The sequence below is a fragment of the Apium graveolens genome, chromosome 8 (assembly GCF_009905375.1).
Source record: "Apium graveolens cultivar Ventura chromosome 8, ASM990537v1, whole genome shotgun sequence".
Taxonomy (NCBI): Eukaryota; Viridiplantae; Streptophyta; class Magnoliopsida; order Apiales; family Apiaceae; genus Apium; species Apium graveolens.
Genome location: NC_133654.1, coordinates 138,653,809 through 138,670,731, shown reverse-complemented (window position 1 = coordinate 138,670,731; position 16,923 = coordinate 138,653,809). Strand labels below are relative to the sequence as shown.

General features: G+C 33.4%; 1 protein-coding gene across 3 annotated transcripts; it reads right to left on the bottom strand.

Annotated features, from left to right (window-relative positions):
* Positions 1 to 572: 572 nt before the first annotated feature.
* LOC141678912 (plant UBX domain-containing protein 11) lies at positions 573 to 15,989 on the bottom strand. Of its 3 annotated transcripts, none has more exons than XM_074485338.1 (10): positions 15,868 to 15,989; positions 15,449 to 15,548; positions 12,310 to 12,362; positions 12,131 to 12,212; positions 10,168 to 10,233; positions 10,016 to 10,083; positions 3,651 to 3,869; positions 3,100 to 3,571; positions 1,104 to 1,379; positions 573 to 963 (listed from the first exon to the last, which is right to left on the bottom strand). In XM_074485338.1, the coding sequence occupies exons 2-10, from the start codon at positions 15,546 to 15,548 to the stop codon at positions 746 to 748; spliced, it is 1,554 nt and encodes a 517-aa protein (XP_074341439.1). In that variant the 5' UTR covers positions 15,868 to 15,989; the 3' UTR covers positions 573 to 745. The 3 variants fall into 3 exon arrangements, with proteins under 3 accessions (XP_074341439.1, XP_074341441.1, XP_074341440.1); XM_074485340.1 differs by having other exon boundaries at positions 10,016 to 10,080; XM_074485339.1 differs by lacking the exon at positions 15,868 to 15,989 and adding an exon at positions 15,661 to 15,705.
* Between the last annotated feature and the right edge of the window lie 934 nt (positions 15,990 to 16,923).

Genomic DNA, 16,923 nt, shown 5'->3' with positions numbered 1-16,923 from the left:
AATCTTTGAGTACGGTTTAACCGTTTATGTCTATAAAAAAAATATAAATTAATTATTATGCTTGTAAAAGAAAGTGTGGTGTGTATAAAATAAAGTGTGTGATATGTATTAAATTAAAGTGTGCGATGTACTTGTAAAATTAAAGGTGAGGTGTGTATTAAATAAAAATAAAAATTATTATCTCACAAAAATAAGATATCCTTCCATATATTTAAACCTGATTGGCTCGTAAGATTTCCTCAAAGACTACTATAAAGACTACTATAATAGGATCTCATTATATTAGTTTAAGCATAAGTCTTAGACATCTTTCTATTTTAAGTAATAAATTTCAATTTGTCCTTGGATCTCTTCTATCCTTACGATAATCTTGATCCATTTTTTATTTCTTGTAACCTCCTTGTTGATGGTACCTTTCTTAATGAATGGTAATCTTGCTGTCAGAAAAGGGACTTAAAAATGTTTCATAGTTCATGGAAATATATAGGCTTTGTTTCCCTCCATCTTGTCCACACCCATAGTTATAAATTCTACTTGGATCATGGGAACAAGTGAACGGAAAAGCTTAAAAATTTAAAACTTTTTTTAGTCCCTTATTTATAAACAAAAATCGAAAGGAAGTGGCAACAGCAACCCCCAGGCTGTTTAGCAATTCACTTTTTGATTGTCAAAAGTTGAATGAAAGAAACAAAACCGGACTGTGAATATATACATGACTATGCCCTTGCAAGAGTGCCTTCAAATCTCATTTTCCATCGCTGTCGCCGCCATATTGTGTAGAATTACCATTCCAGAAAGCATTTCTGTCCTTGGTTTTGCTTTTATCATCTTCATCATGTTTTAGTGTGTGAATGTTGCTTCCAAATCGAGAGGATGCTGGACGCTTCCTATTTCCATCAGATGCAGAAGCACTTTGGTTTGGTCCAGCATTCCTGAGGCTATTTTCCGGGGTCGTAGTTGGCCCTATAATGTCAACAATTGCAAGGGGAAATTAACATTACACACCATTCTTCTTTCTTTTCGTTTATAGTAACTTAATGATAATAATAAATAATAAAATGTAACGCAAATTTTGTTGGATTGATGGTACCAAAGCAACTTACTGAATTGCCAAGTGCTGCTTTGTGATTCATGAACTGGACTTGGAGGGTTGGTCCCACCTCCAATATACGAAAAAGGGTTCACGTACGATATAATATTTTTAACATATGAAAAATATCCTTCACTGCTTCCATTTGAGGAATCTATATTCTGATTTGCACTTGTCTGGTGCCTAGAAACAGATCCTTCTCTAGGGTAACCACCAATTTTGCTGTGAGGAACCAATATTAGGGCTTGCCTATCAGAAAGACCTAATTCTGATAAAGTTTTGTTCAAATCTGTACACAAATAAAATAAATTAGTAGCAAACTCGAAATAAAACATTAATGAGCGAAAAATAAGAGCTTCAAATAGAACAATGGTAATTTTGACTGAACATATACAAGGTCCACTCCCAACAACTGATAAATACCTAAATTAATGTAATAAGGCTGCCATACAACTAATCAACACATTTATCCTTAAGTGATAATATAAGTAGGACTAATATGTATCAATATTGATCATGATTCATGAATGTATATCACGCCACCATACTTGGTTCCTAGCATGAGCCTTTCATTGTATATCTCACCATAGCCAATAATCGTTGAAAGAAATATCACTGCCTAATTAGAATAAACGCAGATGTATTATAATATTTACACTGAATATTATCATGAACATCGTGATCTTGTGTTAGGTAAAAGAACAAAATTAAAGCCAGACCTGATTGTATGGTAGGAAATTCAATCAAATGCCAAGATCATCATGTCCAACAAAAGAGTACATTATTCTACCTGTAGAATTATACTTTTAACTACCGCTGTCCAAAGTCCACAGTTATAATATAAACCTTACAACCCAAAATCTCAATGCCTTTACTCTTGTAAGAATCCCAATTTCATATATGCTTAACAACAATCCTCTAAAGAAACTCTTGACTGGCTGAGAAGTCTTCTTAAAGAATGGCTTCACGTACATACTTTTTTTTATGCTAGATAAGTTATCTGCATACTCATTTGGCATTGAACAAGAAATTAAGAATTATAAATCAACTCATAATTGTACAATTGTGAAGGAACGGGTTATGTTACAAGCCTGAATTACTAATGGTGCTGCAGGAAGGTGACATTCCTGTGGCTGTACTTAATAATATCCAATAAAAGTAGGCATTTTTCAGTTGTAGATATACATTCCTGACTATGAGTGTCTATACTCTATACTACAGTCCACAGATACGAAGCTTACCAATCAACACTCTCAATTCCTTCAATTGTCGGAATTTCAACTGCCAAATATTTATCAAAACTCCTCTTAAAACAATCACAACTGGCCTACAGGTCTTTTTAAAGAATAGGCTTGCTTATTTATACATTGTTTTTGTTTTATAGGTTTATCTGTATACTCATTTGCACTAATAAATAATCCAAGGTCAATGTAATCTTGTAAAAGTAAAACAATATTGAAGTGGTTACCTAAAATTTATTTTTACAACTTATAGGCAATACCGTAACCATAACCGCACAGTTAAATCCATAATTGTCCACACAAGTGAAACAGAACAAGCCCAATAGAAAAAGTTTAGTTTTCATGTTCAGCAATTTTAAGAAACATAAAATTTCAGTGTTAATAGGACTTGACAACCATGAATTTCTACCAATAGGAATCAGCTGATCCATAAAAAAAATTATATATAATAGAAAGTCAAAAGTGCCAGATGCAAACGAACAGTTATCATGAGGCTCTGTTTTAAACAAGTCAGTTGACTGCTCATGCAATGAGAACTAACAAGCCAAACTTAGGCATTATATAATCCAGCAGGTGTCCACACAAGTGAACCTCCACACATTAGAGTTGAGAAGTCCATGCATTGTCATTAAAGTAAAATCTTACAAAGAAATGGAGGTCCTACCCAAGCTAAGGTTGATAAGAAAGTTTATGTGTAAATGCTAATGCAATAAAACAGGACTGCTTGCTAATTATCATAAAAATAGGAAAGAGAGTGAGTTTTCATACCATCATTCCCGAATACTTTCCGAGGATAAGGTATTGCTAGATCATAAGAACGCATGCTGATTTCTTGTTTTTCATCCAAATAGTTTTTGACCTCTCTTAAAATGCTAGTCAAAGAGAACTTTTCTTGCAGACTCGTACAATCAGGCAGTCGGATATTTAAATGAACATCAGATTTATTTATAGAGAAATCTCGATCATCATTCTTGTAATCATCAGCACTTTTAGCCTGACCAGCAGATTTGGATTCACCAACTCCTTCCAAAGTGAGCTTTTTGGCCTCTGACCGTAGATCAACCAAGTTTGCCTCCTGAACAGGACATCCAACTTTGTCATTGACAATATTTTCTGGATTCATCTTCACAGGATCAATCAATTCATTTACTTTTGATGGAGAAGCCTGTTCAGCATGAGTACTTCCATGTTCATTTTCTGGTGCTGGGGATATATCATTACCCACTTCAAGATTACTTTTCTGTCCGCATAAACAAAGAACAAGTTAGTCATCACGTGCATAGATATTTAGGACTTTAACTTCTATAGCTAGAAATCACCTTAGCAGGGAGATGCTCCTTTTCATCTACTGACTTGAAGTCTGTGGGTGTATTACTATTAGCACCCTGGTTAGGAATGTGATTATCTGTCAAAGGTGATGGAGCATCTGAACTTGATGAAGTTCTTTGACCAGGTAGATTATAGCCAGAGTTTCCCTGAGCAAGTAGTTCAGTTTTCTGTGTGGCAAGCGCTGCAGTCAAGACACTAGCTGCTGTCTCCTGCATAAGTAATACATCTTCACTTTATTTCAAGTACAACAAAGTTATGGCAATCAACTAAACTTGTATAATTCTTTTATGAGAAATTGAAGGACGTCAAATTTAGTTAATTTCAACTGACACCATTAGTTCTGGACTACTGCAAACAGTAACCTATCTTAGTCTAGAAACTGAAGAACCTACTCAAATCACCGTTTTACATGCTACAATGTACAAATTACCATGTTTTTCCACCAACCACCAAATCTGTTTGTTAATGCCTTAATCACCAGTAATTGCAAAAAGATTTGAATACAAAAACAATCAAGGTAGTTTTGTATCCAATCTAATCACGACATAGATATTACAACCACCATTAAAATTGAAATTCTTGTTTACTTTGTTTTACTGAATTTTGAGGATTAATTGGTTAGAGAAAGAGATAGTTGGTAAGATGGCGGTGGTAACTTGAAGTGGTGAAGGTAATCGAACGTGGTTGTGATGGTAATGCTGTATTTTATACATACACACACATTTATATATACAAAATGCCGTGTCTGTGTTTATTATTAGGTTATGATTTGGTCGTATTTGGTTAACTTGAGTTTAATTGTTTGTGATAGTAGTAACTAGTCATGGTTGTGTTGATTAAAGCAGGCTGTAGTGACTGTTATTTAACAGAGTTGAAGGTGTACACAGTACTACGAACAATCAGTATTTGTAACTACCAATGTTCTAAGAAAACAATTGGCAGGTCTATATGATGAGGCCACCTTCAAGTTGCTACTACTCAGCCAGATGGAGATCAATCATAAAGATTAATCGAATGTATTTAAATATTATTTTTCACAAAAAAAATTCTAACATTAAAACATCTTTTGTTCAGATAAATGTAAACACCCAAATACCCACAATTTTATGTTTTATTTCTTATCTTTGACCGTTTTCGTATTTTTGACTAATTTATCCCACCTGGACTAATTAATCCCTGATTTTTTGCAAAAAAAAAAAGTCTACTATCTGATTTTACAAAAGTAGGCATTTTTTACCCGCCTATGCGCCGATTAATCGACCAACTAGACCTACTTTTAGAACAGTGATAATTACAAATCACTATTTTTAGTTTCTAGCCTAAGGTTAGTTTCTACGGCCTGATATATATATATATATATAAATCTTCCACTGAACTCAAGTTTTAATTTACAAAACTAGTAACAATTTACCCAAAATTGCAAGGTTTACTCATATTACACAATCGACATCTTGTATTATCCACCACTGCCCACCCGTCGTACTCTCTTCCTTACCATCCCACCCATTAATCATCCCGATTCCCTAAACGGCTAAACCTTGCCCCAAGTCTAGGGCTGTAAACAAACCGAGGCAAAATTTGTCCAAGCCAACCTGAGTTTGAAACGAACAAAGCCGAGCAGAATTTTCTAATCAAACGAAGAACAATATTTAAACTTAACCCGATAATAAACGAGCCATACACGAGTATGATCGCGAACAATGCGAGTCAGCCGAACTCAAGCCAAACAAGTTTGATCGCAAACAATTCCTGCCGAACCGAATTCGATCCGAGTTGTATGCTAAAAGTTTGTATATTTTTTTAGTCGATCAAGTCTAATTTATATAGTAACTCACAATATCATGCCCAGAATTCACACAACCTATATCTGAATTACATGCACTTACTTTTTCTCCGGATATCAGGATTTGGTGAGATCCTGAGCTGTTTTTACAACTGTTTTTGGTGTTTTTAATATAATAAGAAGTAAACAAGCAATAACATAGAAGTAGAGATGATAATAAGAAGAAATAGAGTGAGATTAGGGAGAAGAGAGCAAATTTGAGATAGAGAACAGAAATAACTTGCAAAGAAAGATGGAAACTAGAGAGTCAGTTAGAGAGAGAGAGAAAGTGGTGGAATCCACGTTCCTATTCATATATTTCAACATTATGGAAATGTAACATTACACCTGGTATATATAACCAGTACTTGTAACTAACTTCTTAAAAGACCACTATGCCCTTCCTTAACCCTTAAGACTGCAATACAAATACTATTAGTATTATAATGACTGATATAACCCTGCTAATATACTACGTCACTGCACTTCCTGACATCCCTTCCCTCTTCAGCTAAACCATGTCCTCGTGGTGACCAAATTCAGGAAAGTTGCACTGTAGTAGGTCTTCATCTTCCCATGTTGCTTCATCAACACTACAACCATGCCACTGGATCAACTTTTGATAAACCATTTTGTGGTCTCTTGAGATGCTCTTGCAATCTAGCTGCCTCGGAGACTTTAATTCAAAGATTCCTTGTTGAGATACTTGTGGCAACTGTTTCTACACCTTTAGTTTGACCAACAGCTTTCATAAGCTGAGATACATGGAACATAGGGTGAACCCTTGAAGAATTTGGCAATGCACGCTTGTAAGGCACCTTTCCCACCTTCTCTAAAATCTCATAAAGTCCATAGTAATTTGCTGATAATTTTAGGCTTTTTCTGATGGCAACTGAGACTTGTCTGTAGGGCTGAAGCTTGAGATATATCCATTCCCCCTTTTCAAACTCCCTTTCAGTCCTTTTAGCATCAGCATACCTCTTCATCTTTAGTTGTGCAGCCTCCAACAATTCCTTTAACCTATCCAATGTTGTTACTTCTCTTGCATCAGTGTTCTAAGCTAAGCTGTGAATGTTGGTCCGAGTCCTATCCTGCCACACCAGATGTCTTGGCTTGATCCCATATACTATTTGGTAGGGTGTAGCCTTTCGGGCAGTGTGAAAGGTAGTATTGTAGTACCATTCTGCAGCTACTAGCCAAGAAGACCAATTCTTAGGTGCTTCACTAATCATATTCATGGATATTGCTCTAAGCACTGGTTTACTATTTAGGTACTACCATTTGACTGAGGATGGTAGGTTGTACTCGTGTTATGCCCAGTACGTGAGACTTTAAACAGGTTCTACCAGAATTCACTTACAAAGATGAGAAACAGGATGTCTGTATCACTAACAATTGACTCTAGCAAGAAATGTAAGTTGTAACATTGTTCAAAAAACACAAGAGATAATCCTTTAGCAGTTATAGGATGTGGGAGTGCCAAGAAATTAGAGTACTTGCTGAATTTTTCCACTATGACCCATATTATTTCATGACTTGGGCAAGCCAGTGACAAAATCCATGGCTATGTCTCTCCGGGGCTCACTGAAATCCTACAATGGTTGTAGCAACCCTGGACTCCTGACATGTTCTCCTTTATTTTGCTGGCAGGTTACACATCCCCTTATCCACCTTCCCACAGTTTACCCTATAGTTGGCCAGTAAAAATACTCCTTCAATTTCTTGCAAGTTTCAAGGCCTGTTCCAGTGAAGAAGGTTCTAGCAGCCTTATCATACCAATTATTTCAATTTGATGTCCTCCAATGAAGTTTTCCAGGAAGTATTCAAAGGTTAAGCTTAGAATCTTGCTTAGTAGCTGGCCTCTGCATTTTTTTCAAACTCATCAAAATACACTTCAATAGTGGTGACTTGTAACTTCTTGAATCTGTCAAACACTAATTCAGTTTCCACTTCTCCAAACCTAGCTAAAAATGCTTGAGTGAACTACTCCCAGGTTACCCTATCCCTTCCCACCACGAATGACTTATACCAGGATCTAAGGGTGCCTGTGCATAGCAGCTATAGCAGCTCTCCTGGTATTTGTCAACTTCAAAAATTGAAAAATATTTTTCACAGTCCCTAAGCCATTCCACTGCATCACTTCCCTCTTTAAGTGAAGGAAAAGTAAGCTTCATGTGTTTCAAGCTGTTGACATCTGAAGTACCAGTACTTCCTCCAATTTTAGCATTCCTTACCTCTTCATTCCTTCTCCCACGCCCTGTCACAATATGCTTCTGCCTCATCTTAGCAGTATGAATAGGATCCCTAAAAACCCCCTCTGTTCATGATTGACATGAGAATCATCTATCATTTCCCTGTCACTGTCATCAGTATAATCTCCATCTACTTCCTCTTGTGTCTTCATCAAACCATTCATTCCAGTAAATAATTTTCCAATTTGACCCTGAAGTTCTCCAAACTTGTCATCACATCCTTCCATAAAACCTTGAAACACCTATTGCATCATCCTCAAGGATCCTTGTTGCGAACTCTCGGCTTGCTTCACCCTTCTAGTATTATAAGTCATCTTACTCTCAACAATACTAGATTCACCACCAGATTTCAACCTCAATTACCTCACAGTAACAATATACCTACAACACATAATAATACTAAAGCACTACTTCTCTCAGTCAACTACTCAAACACCTTTAGCGCCAACCCGATAACTCGATTTTGATCACAACTACAGTATAACTATCAGAACAACTCAATACACTACTATTTTTGTGGTTTTTTAATGAGCAAAACACAAAACTAGTAACTAATAAAAACGAGCGACAACACTTCAAATCAACAGACTTGTTCAACACAACTACCGATCTGAGAGTAATACGAGAAAAATATACCTTAACAATTTTAGTCATAATTGGAGATTTATAACTGCAATTACAACACTTCTAAAACCGTTTGACTCATTTTGACTAGCACAACAAGGATGAAGCACTGGTTGGATCAAAATGTGAGCTCTGATACCAATTTGTCAGGATTTGGTGAAATCTCAAGCTGTTTTTACAACTATTTTTGGTGTTTTTGTATATAATAAGTAAACAAGCAATAACAGAGAAATAGAGATGATAATAAGCAGAAATAAAGTGAGCTCAGAGAGAAAAGAGCATATCTGAGATAGAGAATAGAGATAACTTGCAGAGAAAGATAAACACTAGAGAGAGATATAGAGAGAGTCAGTTAGAGGAGAGAGTGGGAGTGATGGAAACCATGTTCCTTTTCATATATTTCAGCATAATGGAAATGTAACATTACACCTGGTATATATAGCCAGTACTTGTAGCTAACTTCTTAAAAGACCATTATGCCCTTACTTAACCCTTAAGACTACAACACGGATACTATTATTATTATTATTATAATGACCGATGTAACCCTGCTAATACAGTTACATGTCAAGTTATAAAGATAACCAATATCATCACAATTTCAAATGCATACTATTGAAATTCAATAAGACTAAATTTAATAAATGACTTTGGTTTGATTAAACATAACTACTAATATTAAATAGTTAAATCAGCCATTGTTGTTTGTTTAAATATACTATCAAAACTTTGCAACTTTTATCATATTATATTGAAATATATTGTTTTGTAAATAAAAAATTCATTAAAACTATACTAATTGGGTAGTGTATAGAAAACCCCATAGTGGTGAGTTTGTTTTATGGTACTATGGACTATGATAATTTATTCAGCTGTTGCTGATGACAAAAATGAACTTAATTAAAATTTTATTTAAAATATTTGAATTGTTTAGGACATTATTTTAATAAAATACACAAATATAAGTTAAGTTAAACAAGCCGACTGAGCTAAAAGAGCCGAGTTTGAGCCAAACAGGTTTAAAGCTCGGCTCAATTCGGTTAGTTAATAAAAGAGAGGATAACACTAAACCTACTTTATTATTTAACTACAGTTATATATACATGTTATGAAAAGAGGAAAATGAATTTAATCGAGTTAAGTTTGAAACACGATATTAGATATTGCCTGCAGTTTACATTTGATTTTGTTATCAAGATAATTGTGACAGGGGAGTAAAGAAAGATAACAGGACTCCGTTTAGAGGGCCAAAAAAAAGCAACAAATATAATATACAGATGCATGATTTATGAAACTTGACGGAAGTCCCACAATTGCTTAAAAATCAATTACAAGACCAACTAATGTTCTTCTACAAGACGATAACTTTTATGTATTACATAATATTGAATTGTTTTTCTTGAACATTTTTATGTTGGATTATCTTTTAACAATTATTTTATAAGAATGAAAAAAAAATTGTAATTGAGAAAAACAATACTGTGAAAATTAGCTTTAAATTTAAATCGTGCTTGTATTATATTTTCATTAAAAAAAATTGCAAAGATATATACAAGAAGAGCGCTGTGGTAGAAGCACATCAAGAACTGTTTCTATTACAAAAAGTTAAGTCCAAGAACAAGACAACAAAAAAAAGCTTCAAAGATCATATATATACCTGAAGATGAAGATTTAACCATGCCTTCTCAAGACTGGATGCTAAGACTTCAGCACTCAAAAGACCTTCTGCACAAACGAACTAAAAAATTAGCATGCTTCACTATGATGTAAAATGAACAGATAGAGTTCGGTCAAAATAACATATCATACCATTTTGCCACAGTTGTAGACCATTGTATCCAATAACTGTTATACATGGGGGAGATTTTTGTGCGTCTATACGATTAATGTAAGGCTCCAATGTTAGTCGCAATTCGAAAATAGAGCCTTAGACTAAAGACTTGACATATTACTATCATTCTATGTTTGAAGCTACACATAGCAGCATTAGTATCCAAAAAAATATTATATAGTAATTTATCTATTAGAAAATCGAATTTCCTATCCAAAAAAACTGATGATATAAGAAAACCCTGAAATAAGATAAATTATAACAGGAATGTTTAATTCTTTAAATACAAATAGAGGCAAATTAAAAACCGCTAGTTAACACTTAATGTTAGTGTTTCACTGCGAAGTAGCATCTCATACAAAAGGACTAGAAATGTGATGGAATGAGAACTAGAAAAGTATACAGACAAGTGTCCCCAGAACACAACCTGTGGAGAATAAACGTAATAATATGAGAAAAATTAGGAGATTTATATGGGATGCAACGAACTTTCTGGCAGTTTGTAGAATATTACATGAATGTGTATGCATGCAAGTGATGCGCAGAGGAAATTTGTCACAACTGAAATTTAACAATGTTGATAAGCTCTACACTTCTAGAGAACAAGATGATTGCTAACACGAATTGAGTAGTTCCCAGTCATAATAGTCATCATAATATTAGTAGCAGCACTAATCTGCACAGTCTGATTCAATAAGGGAAAGCATGTCAACAATATTAACACCAGACTTGATATGAAATAAAATTCTCAGACGTCGTTTCATTGTCTCTGCTCTCTATTGGAGACGATAACAAACTCTCTCTCTACAACCGATGATTTTATAACATTAAATCTGATTTCTACCCGCCCCCTAATCATCTACTACAAATCATCTGACATATATCAAAGCAGGCAAGTTCTCCCAATCTACATCATCAATTCCACCTCTGTTCACTGAAATCTCCAGAAATTCATATTTTCACTTGGACGTTATAGGTCAACCTTACATTCACTTAAATTAGCTTGTATCAGATTTTATAAGTGCAACTGCTACAACAAACAGCAATTCAGCAGAAATATGAAAATTTATAGATATTGGCAACAATAAGAAGAAATTTGGTGTCAACGCTCAGTTGAGTTAAATTTCCGTAAAATTTCTAAAACTTCAAATCTGAGCACTCAGAGTCTGCTTAGAGATATTCTCTACTGTAGTTCTAATAAATTTTCTATTAATCTGTTCATGAAACTGATTTCATATCTCTCATCACAAACAATATATAATACATGTAAATATGAATCCGCCATAAGCACTGTCTCTAAATTCTCACCTGTAACTTCGCTCAGTTTCCCAATTTATGTGCTTGTACACATTAGCTCATGACTGAACTATCACAAACTCACAGTTACTGCAACTGCTGTTCTTGGTTTAAGCAGATCCCCATGTTGGGTAAAAGCTCAACTACCCTTAGGTCTAGTAATTGTTCTGCAGACGAAACACCCTCATCTATTCTTCTTTTTCATCATAGTTTTAGTATTATGTCCTGCACCAAAAAGTCTAGAGAATATTTTGCCTGCCTGTTTCAAATACTATCTTCTTCTAACAGTTATGAGTAATGACTGCTTTTGTACGCATACTTTGTATCAAAATATCACAAGTAGTAACAGTCAGACCCCTGACCTGGTGGTCTTATACAAGTTATATATACAATAACTTGAGAAGCTATATGGTTCACCGAAGCATTTCATATATTGTAGGCCTATAACATCAAGAGATGAAAGGAAACAATGCAAGATAATATCATGAGCAAAGAAAGTATAGACAATCTGTATAATGGTTGCAAACGAACAAGCAGACATTTCAACATCTATGTCCACACTTAAACTTAATTATATGCAATGCTTTCCATCTTTAATACAGTTCAGAAAAGCAATAAAGAGGATTTAACTAAAAGAAGGGATACAAATTGCAGATAGATTAGCAGCATCGGCACTTCCCTCCAAGATTTGCAACAAAATGCAGTACTTCGATATTACCTCTGCAAGCTGAATATATTTGACCATTAGAAAAAGGAGGAAGAAAGTAAGAATTCAACAGCACAAAATCAATTCAAACTGGAACAAGGATACAAAGAAATCATACATTCAAGTCCGTCCATGTAGACTTTTCAAGATTACTTGATTCTAGATTTTCACCTGTAAAATTTTCATCGTTAAAGTATTTCTCTATAGAAAATTAGATTAAAAAGAAAAAGATTATAAAAGAAAAGATTTACACAACATAATCTAAGGACATAAGTTTCCAGAACAAACTTATACCCATTAACAATACAGATATTTATCTGTATATATATTACATTACGGAAATGTTCTGAGTTGTGTAAAAATTAAAAATAAAGTAAACGATAGATTGTTTAGATCTTCAACAATGAAGATACCTAAACAAAGATAGGAAGGAGTCCAGGGATCTCGCCATCACATTACCAAGGTTAACCAAAAAAATTCTGAACCGGAGCAACAATTCTATTCAAGATAGACTATAAAAAATTTAACCGAAAATTTGACAACCGAAATCCATATGCTAAGTCCTAATCTTATGATAAGAAAATTAGCAAACTTTGTGAGCATCATATATTCATATGTAGTGAAGTTATTCTGAAAGAAAATAATAACTATGTGATTTCCAGCCTTCCTGCTCCAAGGGGTGATTCCTTGTCAGTAATTAGTTGATTCCGAACTGTTTAATGCTATTTATGATGTTTTTGTTTATGAAAGTAATTGACAGCAGATAGAACAGAGAAATAGACAGTTAGGGAGAGATTAGAACCAGAAAAGAGAAATTAGAGAGAGATAAATTAGAACAGAGGGAGAATAGGGAAGGAGAAACCCTAGAGAGAGAAAGATAGAAAGCAGTTATAGAGAGAGGAAGAGAGTGGTGGCAAAGCCATTTACATATATTCAACATAATGAAAATTACAAAACACTGCCAGTATTTATAGAGTAGAGCCTACACTGTAATATACCTAACAAGACAACTGTAAATGACCATACTGCCCTTACTAACACAATATACTAGACTTATTATACTATCTATACTAATACTCAGCTGTCCTGTCACCTAAAGTGAAATCTTCTCTCTGAATTTCTCTATCTATCTACTATTTATCTTATCGATCTGATCTCTCAGCTCTCTCCATCCATCTATCTCTCTCTCATCTCAGATCCACTCAGGATATACTTACTCCTGGTTTAACTCTTATTTAATAACGTCTCTTTTTATCCACATTTTTGTTTTGATACGTAAAGATCTAAACATAGATATTGACATCATGTCTTTTTAAAGTGTAAAATGTTACTGTAGTTTGTGATCAGCTCACATAAGTATTTAAAAAAGGTCGCTAGGAGACTATGATTTATACAAGTTCACCACGAAAGGAATAAGAGAAGCATTGTTGGTTCATACATTTTGTTGGCACCCAAAAAGGTATGAAGGTAATATATATATAGGCTCATGATCAAATAAAAACCAACCTTAAAATAAAAACTAGAAACCATTCATACATCACATATTTACATTCCTATTTACAACCACCCCTCCCTTAGTCCACTACCGCAGATCTTCTCTCAACATCAACATCCTTCCTCTTTGCCCAGTATCACTCACCTCCTTCCGGCCAATTTTTCTGGCTATCTCTAATCAGAGCACTTTCTCCATCACTTCACATTTTTAATAAATTAATTATACCCCTAGTTGCAGAAAATCATCAGTAGCTTCTCCGGCCAATAAGATTAAGAATTTTTATTAATCTCCGTAAAAAATATATGTTTGTACGTATATGTCTCGTATACACTACTTGGTGATTTTTATAATACAATTTGGTGATTGTCATCATACAATTTAGTGATTGTCATCATACAATTTAGTGATTGAAGGGTAGATCTGATGATTTTTTTCATATCAATTGATATTTGTATTCATATCTCATGTTTAAATTCCACCGGCGACTTATTGGTGATAACTTGTAATTGTTAATGATTTCATATTTCTTTCACATATATCTCCCCCTATTTCACAATAATCGTTTAAAACTCCATCCACCAGCACTCTCACTCTGCACATTTAACTCTGATCATCTTCATCATTTCATGTTATACCAGTTAGTGATTTATGTAACACAAACAGTGATCAAAAGTTAAATTTGATAATTTTTTAATATAATCAAATTGATGGTGCGAAGAGAACTGAAGATGGAGTAGGTAGATCAGAGATGTTTGGATAATTAGAGATGGTGGCAATAATTTGAAAGGGAGATTGGTTGATTATAATGGAAGATTGAGAAGGTGATGTTGATGATTTCACGTATCTGGTGCAAGTGGGTTTGACATTAAGTTGGGTTGGGCTTTAATTGATTAGGCTAGTTTCTAGTTTATTATAATGTAGTTTCTATTTGATCAGGAGGTCTCCAAAAAAAGTGGTCTCCATAGAACTTAACCCTATATATATATATATATATTGAATTGGTAATATTCTCGGAAAAAGAAAAAGTGACACTAAATTTGAGAAAACAAGGTCACAGTTTTAAGCAAGTGACGCGAATTTAATAGATCAAACATCAATAAAGAGCAATTAAGACCGATTTGAGGACTACAAAGCCAACCCGGAAGGTTTTAGTAAGTATTTATTCTGAGGGTGGTAGGAGCAGCTGCTAGCTACTTGGATAGTTTACACACGAGAGAACATTCCTGAAAGCACATAAAATATCTGCAAGAAATTGGTATATATTATCTTTAGGAGTTTATAAAACGTAAAAGTAAGAAGGTAAGTAGAGTTGGTTAATTAGAAATTCTGCAAGTTGTTTCCTGGTATATTTAAGTGGTTTGGCTACAGTAAGTCTAGTCTGCTGTAGTATTATGACTATTAATTACCCCTTGTAATTACTCAGTATCTGATTTAAATTCACTTTTCAGTTCATAATCACTATAATCTCCCTCATCTCACAAGTTCCAACAAAATTCCTCATATTGCTTCTGTATTTCTTTTCAAAGAGCTTCCAAATTTTCCTTAATATCACCGGAGGCCTAAAATATATCTCGAAATCAATATTTGTAATTACTAGGTTGGTGCAGCACAAGTAATTAGGGTTGTCAAAATAAATTAAAAAACAGATAACGTGTAGAAACATAGATATATGCAGAATAAAAAATAACAAAAGAAGCAAACGAAATCTTGTACAAGATGGGAATGTTTAATATATTCTGAAACCATCGAAAAGATAGTATACCTGATATATAAACTACGAAAAGCTTTTTCTGCCTTTTAGCCTCAAAAATAGCTTCAGTAACAGAACCTTTAAATGCGAGAGAAGATATTGATTGTTCCATCTGTGTGAAAAATCACGAGGGTCCAATTAATAACTAAAATTCATAAGTAATCGTGAAGCAAGTAAACAAAGAGAACAAAAGGGGCTAAATTAAGTTTTAATTGGTTAAAAACCTTGATAAATAAAATCTATACACTGCAGAATTAAAATCTGCCCAAAGAAATTACACAAAACAATGAACCAAAAACCCTAATAAATAAATAAAGACGGTAACAATCAAAATTGATAACAAAACCCCCTAAATTCATACGTATACATACATACATGTAATAATATAAATCACGAGTATCTGAATAGAATCAAAGGGGAGAGATAATTACCCTTTTACGGTGTGTATAAGACCAAGAAAATTAGTCAGATGTTGGTGTGTAGTGTAGATTTATAACTCTGTATACATGTATATCGGTCTGCTGAAGATATTGTCCCGTTTGGGAAATTCCTCGGATAATTTTATTAAAATTCAGAAACTTTTTTATTTAAGTAAATTAAAATAAATAATTTTTAAATATAATTAGTTTAATTTGTAATTTTAAAATTTGAAAAATATTCAAAAAAAATATATTTTAAAATTAAAATTAATAAAAAATAAAATAAATTAAAATAATACGACATTATTACCACTTAAATTATTAATTTATGAATTATAAATTTAACTTATAAATTGAACGTCAATAAATCAATAAATAATTACATACTTATAAGAGAAAAAACTATTTTTGATGGACAGCCAAACACGGCCATATGCATCCGGCTGAGTGAGGGTATTTTTGAATATTAAGCACTAGTTGTACAATTCAGACTACTGAATGCCAGTCTAAATTAATTGACTTTCATATTTAATTTACTACTCCCTCTGTCCCATCCATTTCTTTACAGTTACTATTTTGGGTCGTCCCATCCATTTCTTTACATTCCAAAAATAGTAAACTTTTAATAATATAAAACACTATTACACCCACTAACTTCCTCCACTCTCTCAAATCTATTATTAAATATTAATAGGTCCCACTACTTTAACCACTTTTCATCACTTTTCATTATTTTACCTACTTATATATATATATATATTGGTCTCCGTGCCCACCAGAGATGTAAACATCCTGGTGGGACGGAGGGAGTACTACTGCATTATTTATTTATTACGATATTAGTAAATTAAATTCGGTTCAATGGTTATTTTTTGATTTTTTTAATTAAAAATAAAAATAAATAATGTTATAAATTTACTAAATTGTTAAATTATCTATAATATAATAATCAAAATGTGGTATAATTTAATTTAACAGCTATCCCGTTATTTTGATTATTAAAAATAAAAATAAACAGTGTAATAAATCTAATTGACATGAAAGTCGCAATTAATATCGCATTAATTA

Coding starts and splice junctions, on each gene's coding strand:
- LOC141678912 (XM_074485338.1), bottom strand. CDS start 15,548: ATGGAACAATCAATATCTTCTCTCGCATTTAAAGGTTCTGTTACTGAA. Junction 12,213..12,309: donor CTACATGGACGGACTTGAAT/GTATGATTTCTT, acceptor AAATATATTCAG/CTTGCAGAGGTAATATCGAA. Junction 10,234..12,130: donor TGCTAATCTATCTGCAATTT/GTATCCCTTCTT, acceptor TTAATCGTATAG/ACGCACAAAAATCTCCCCCA.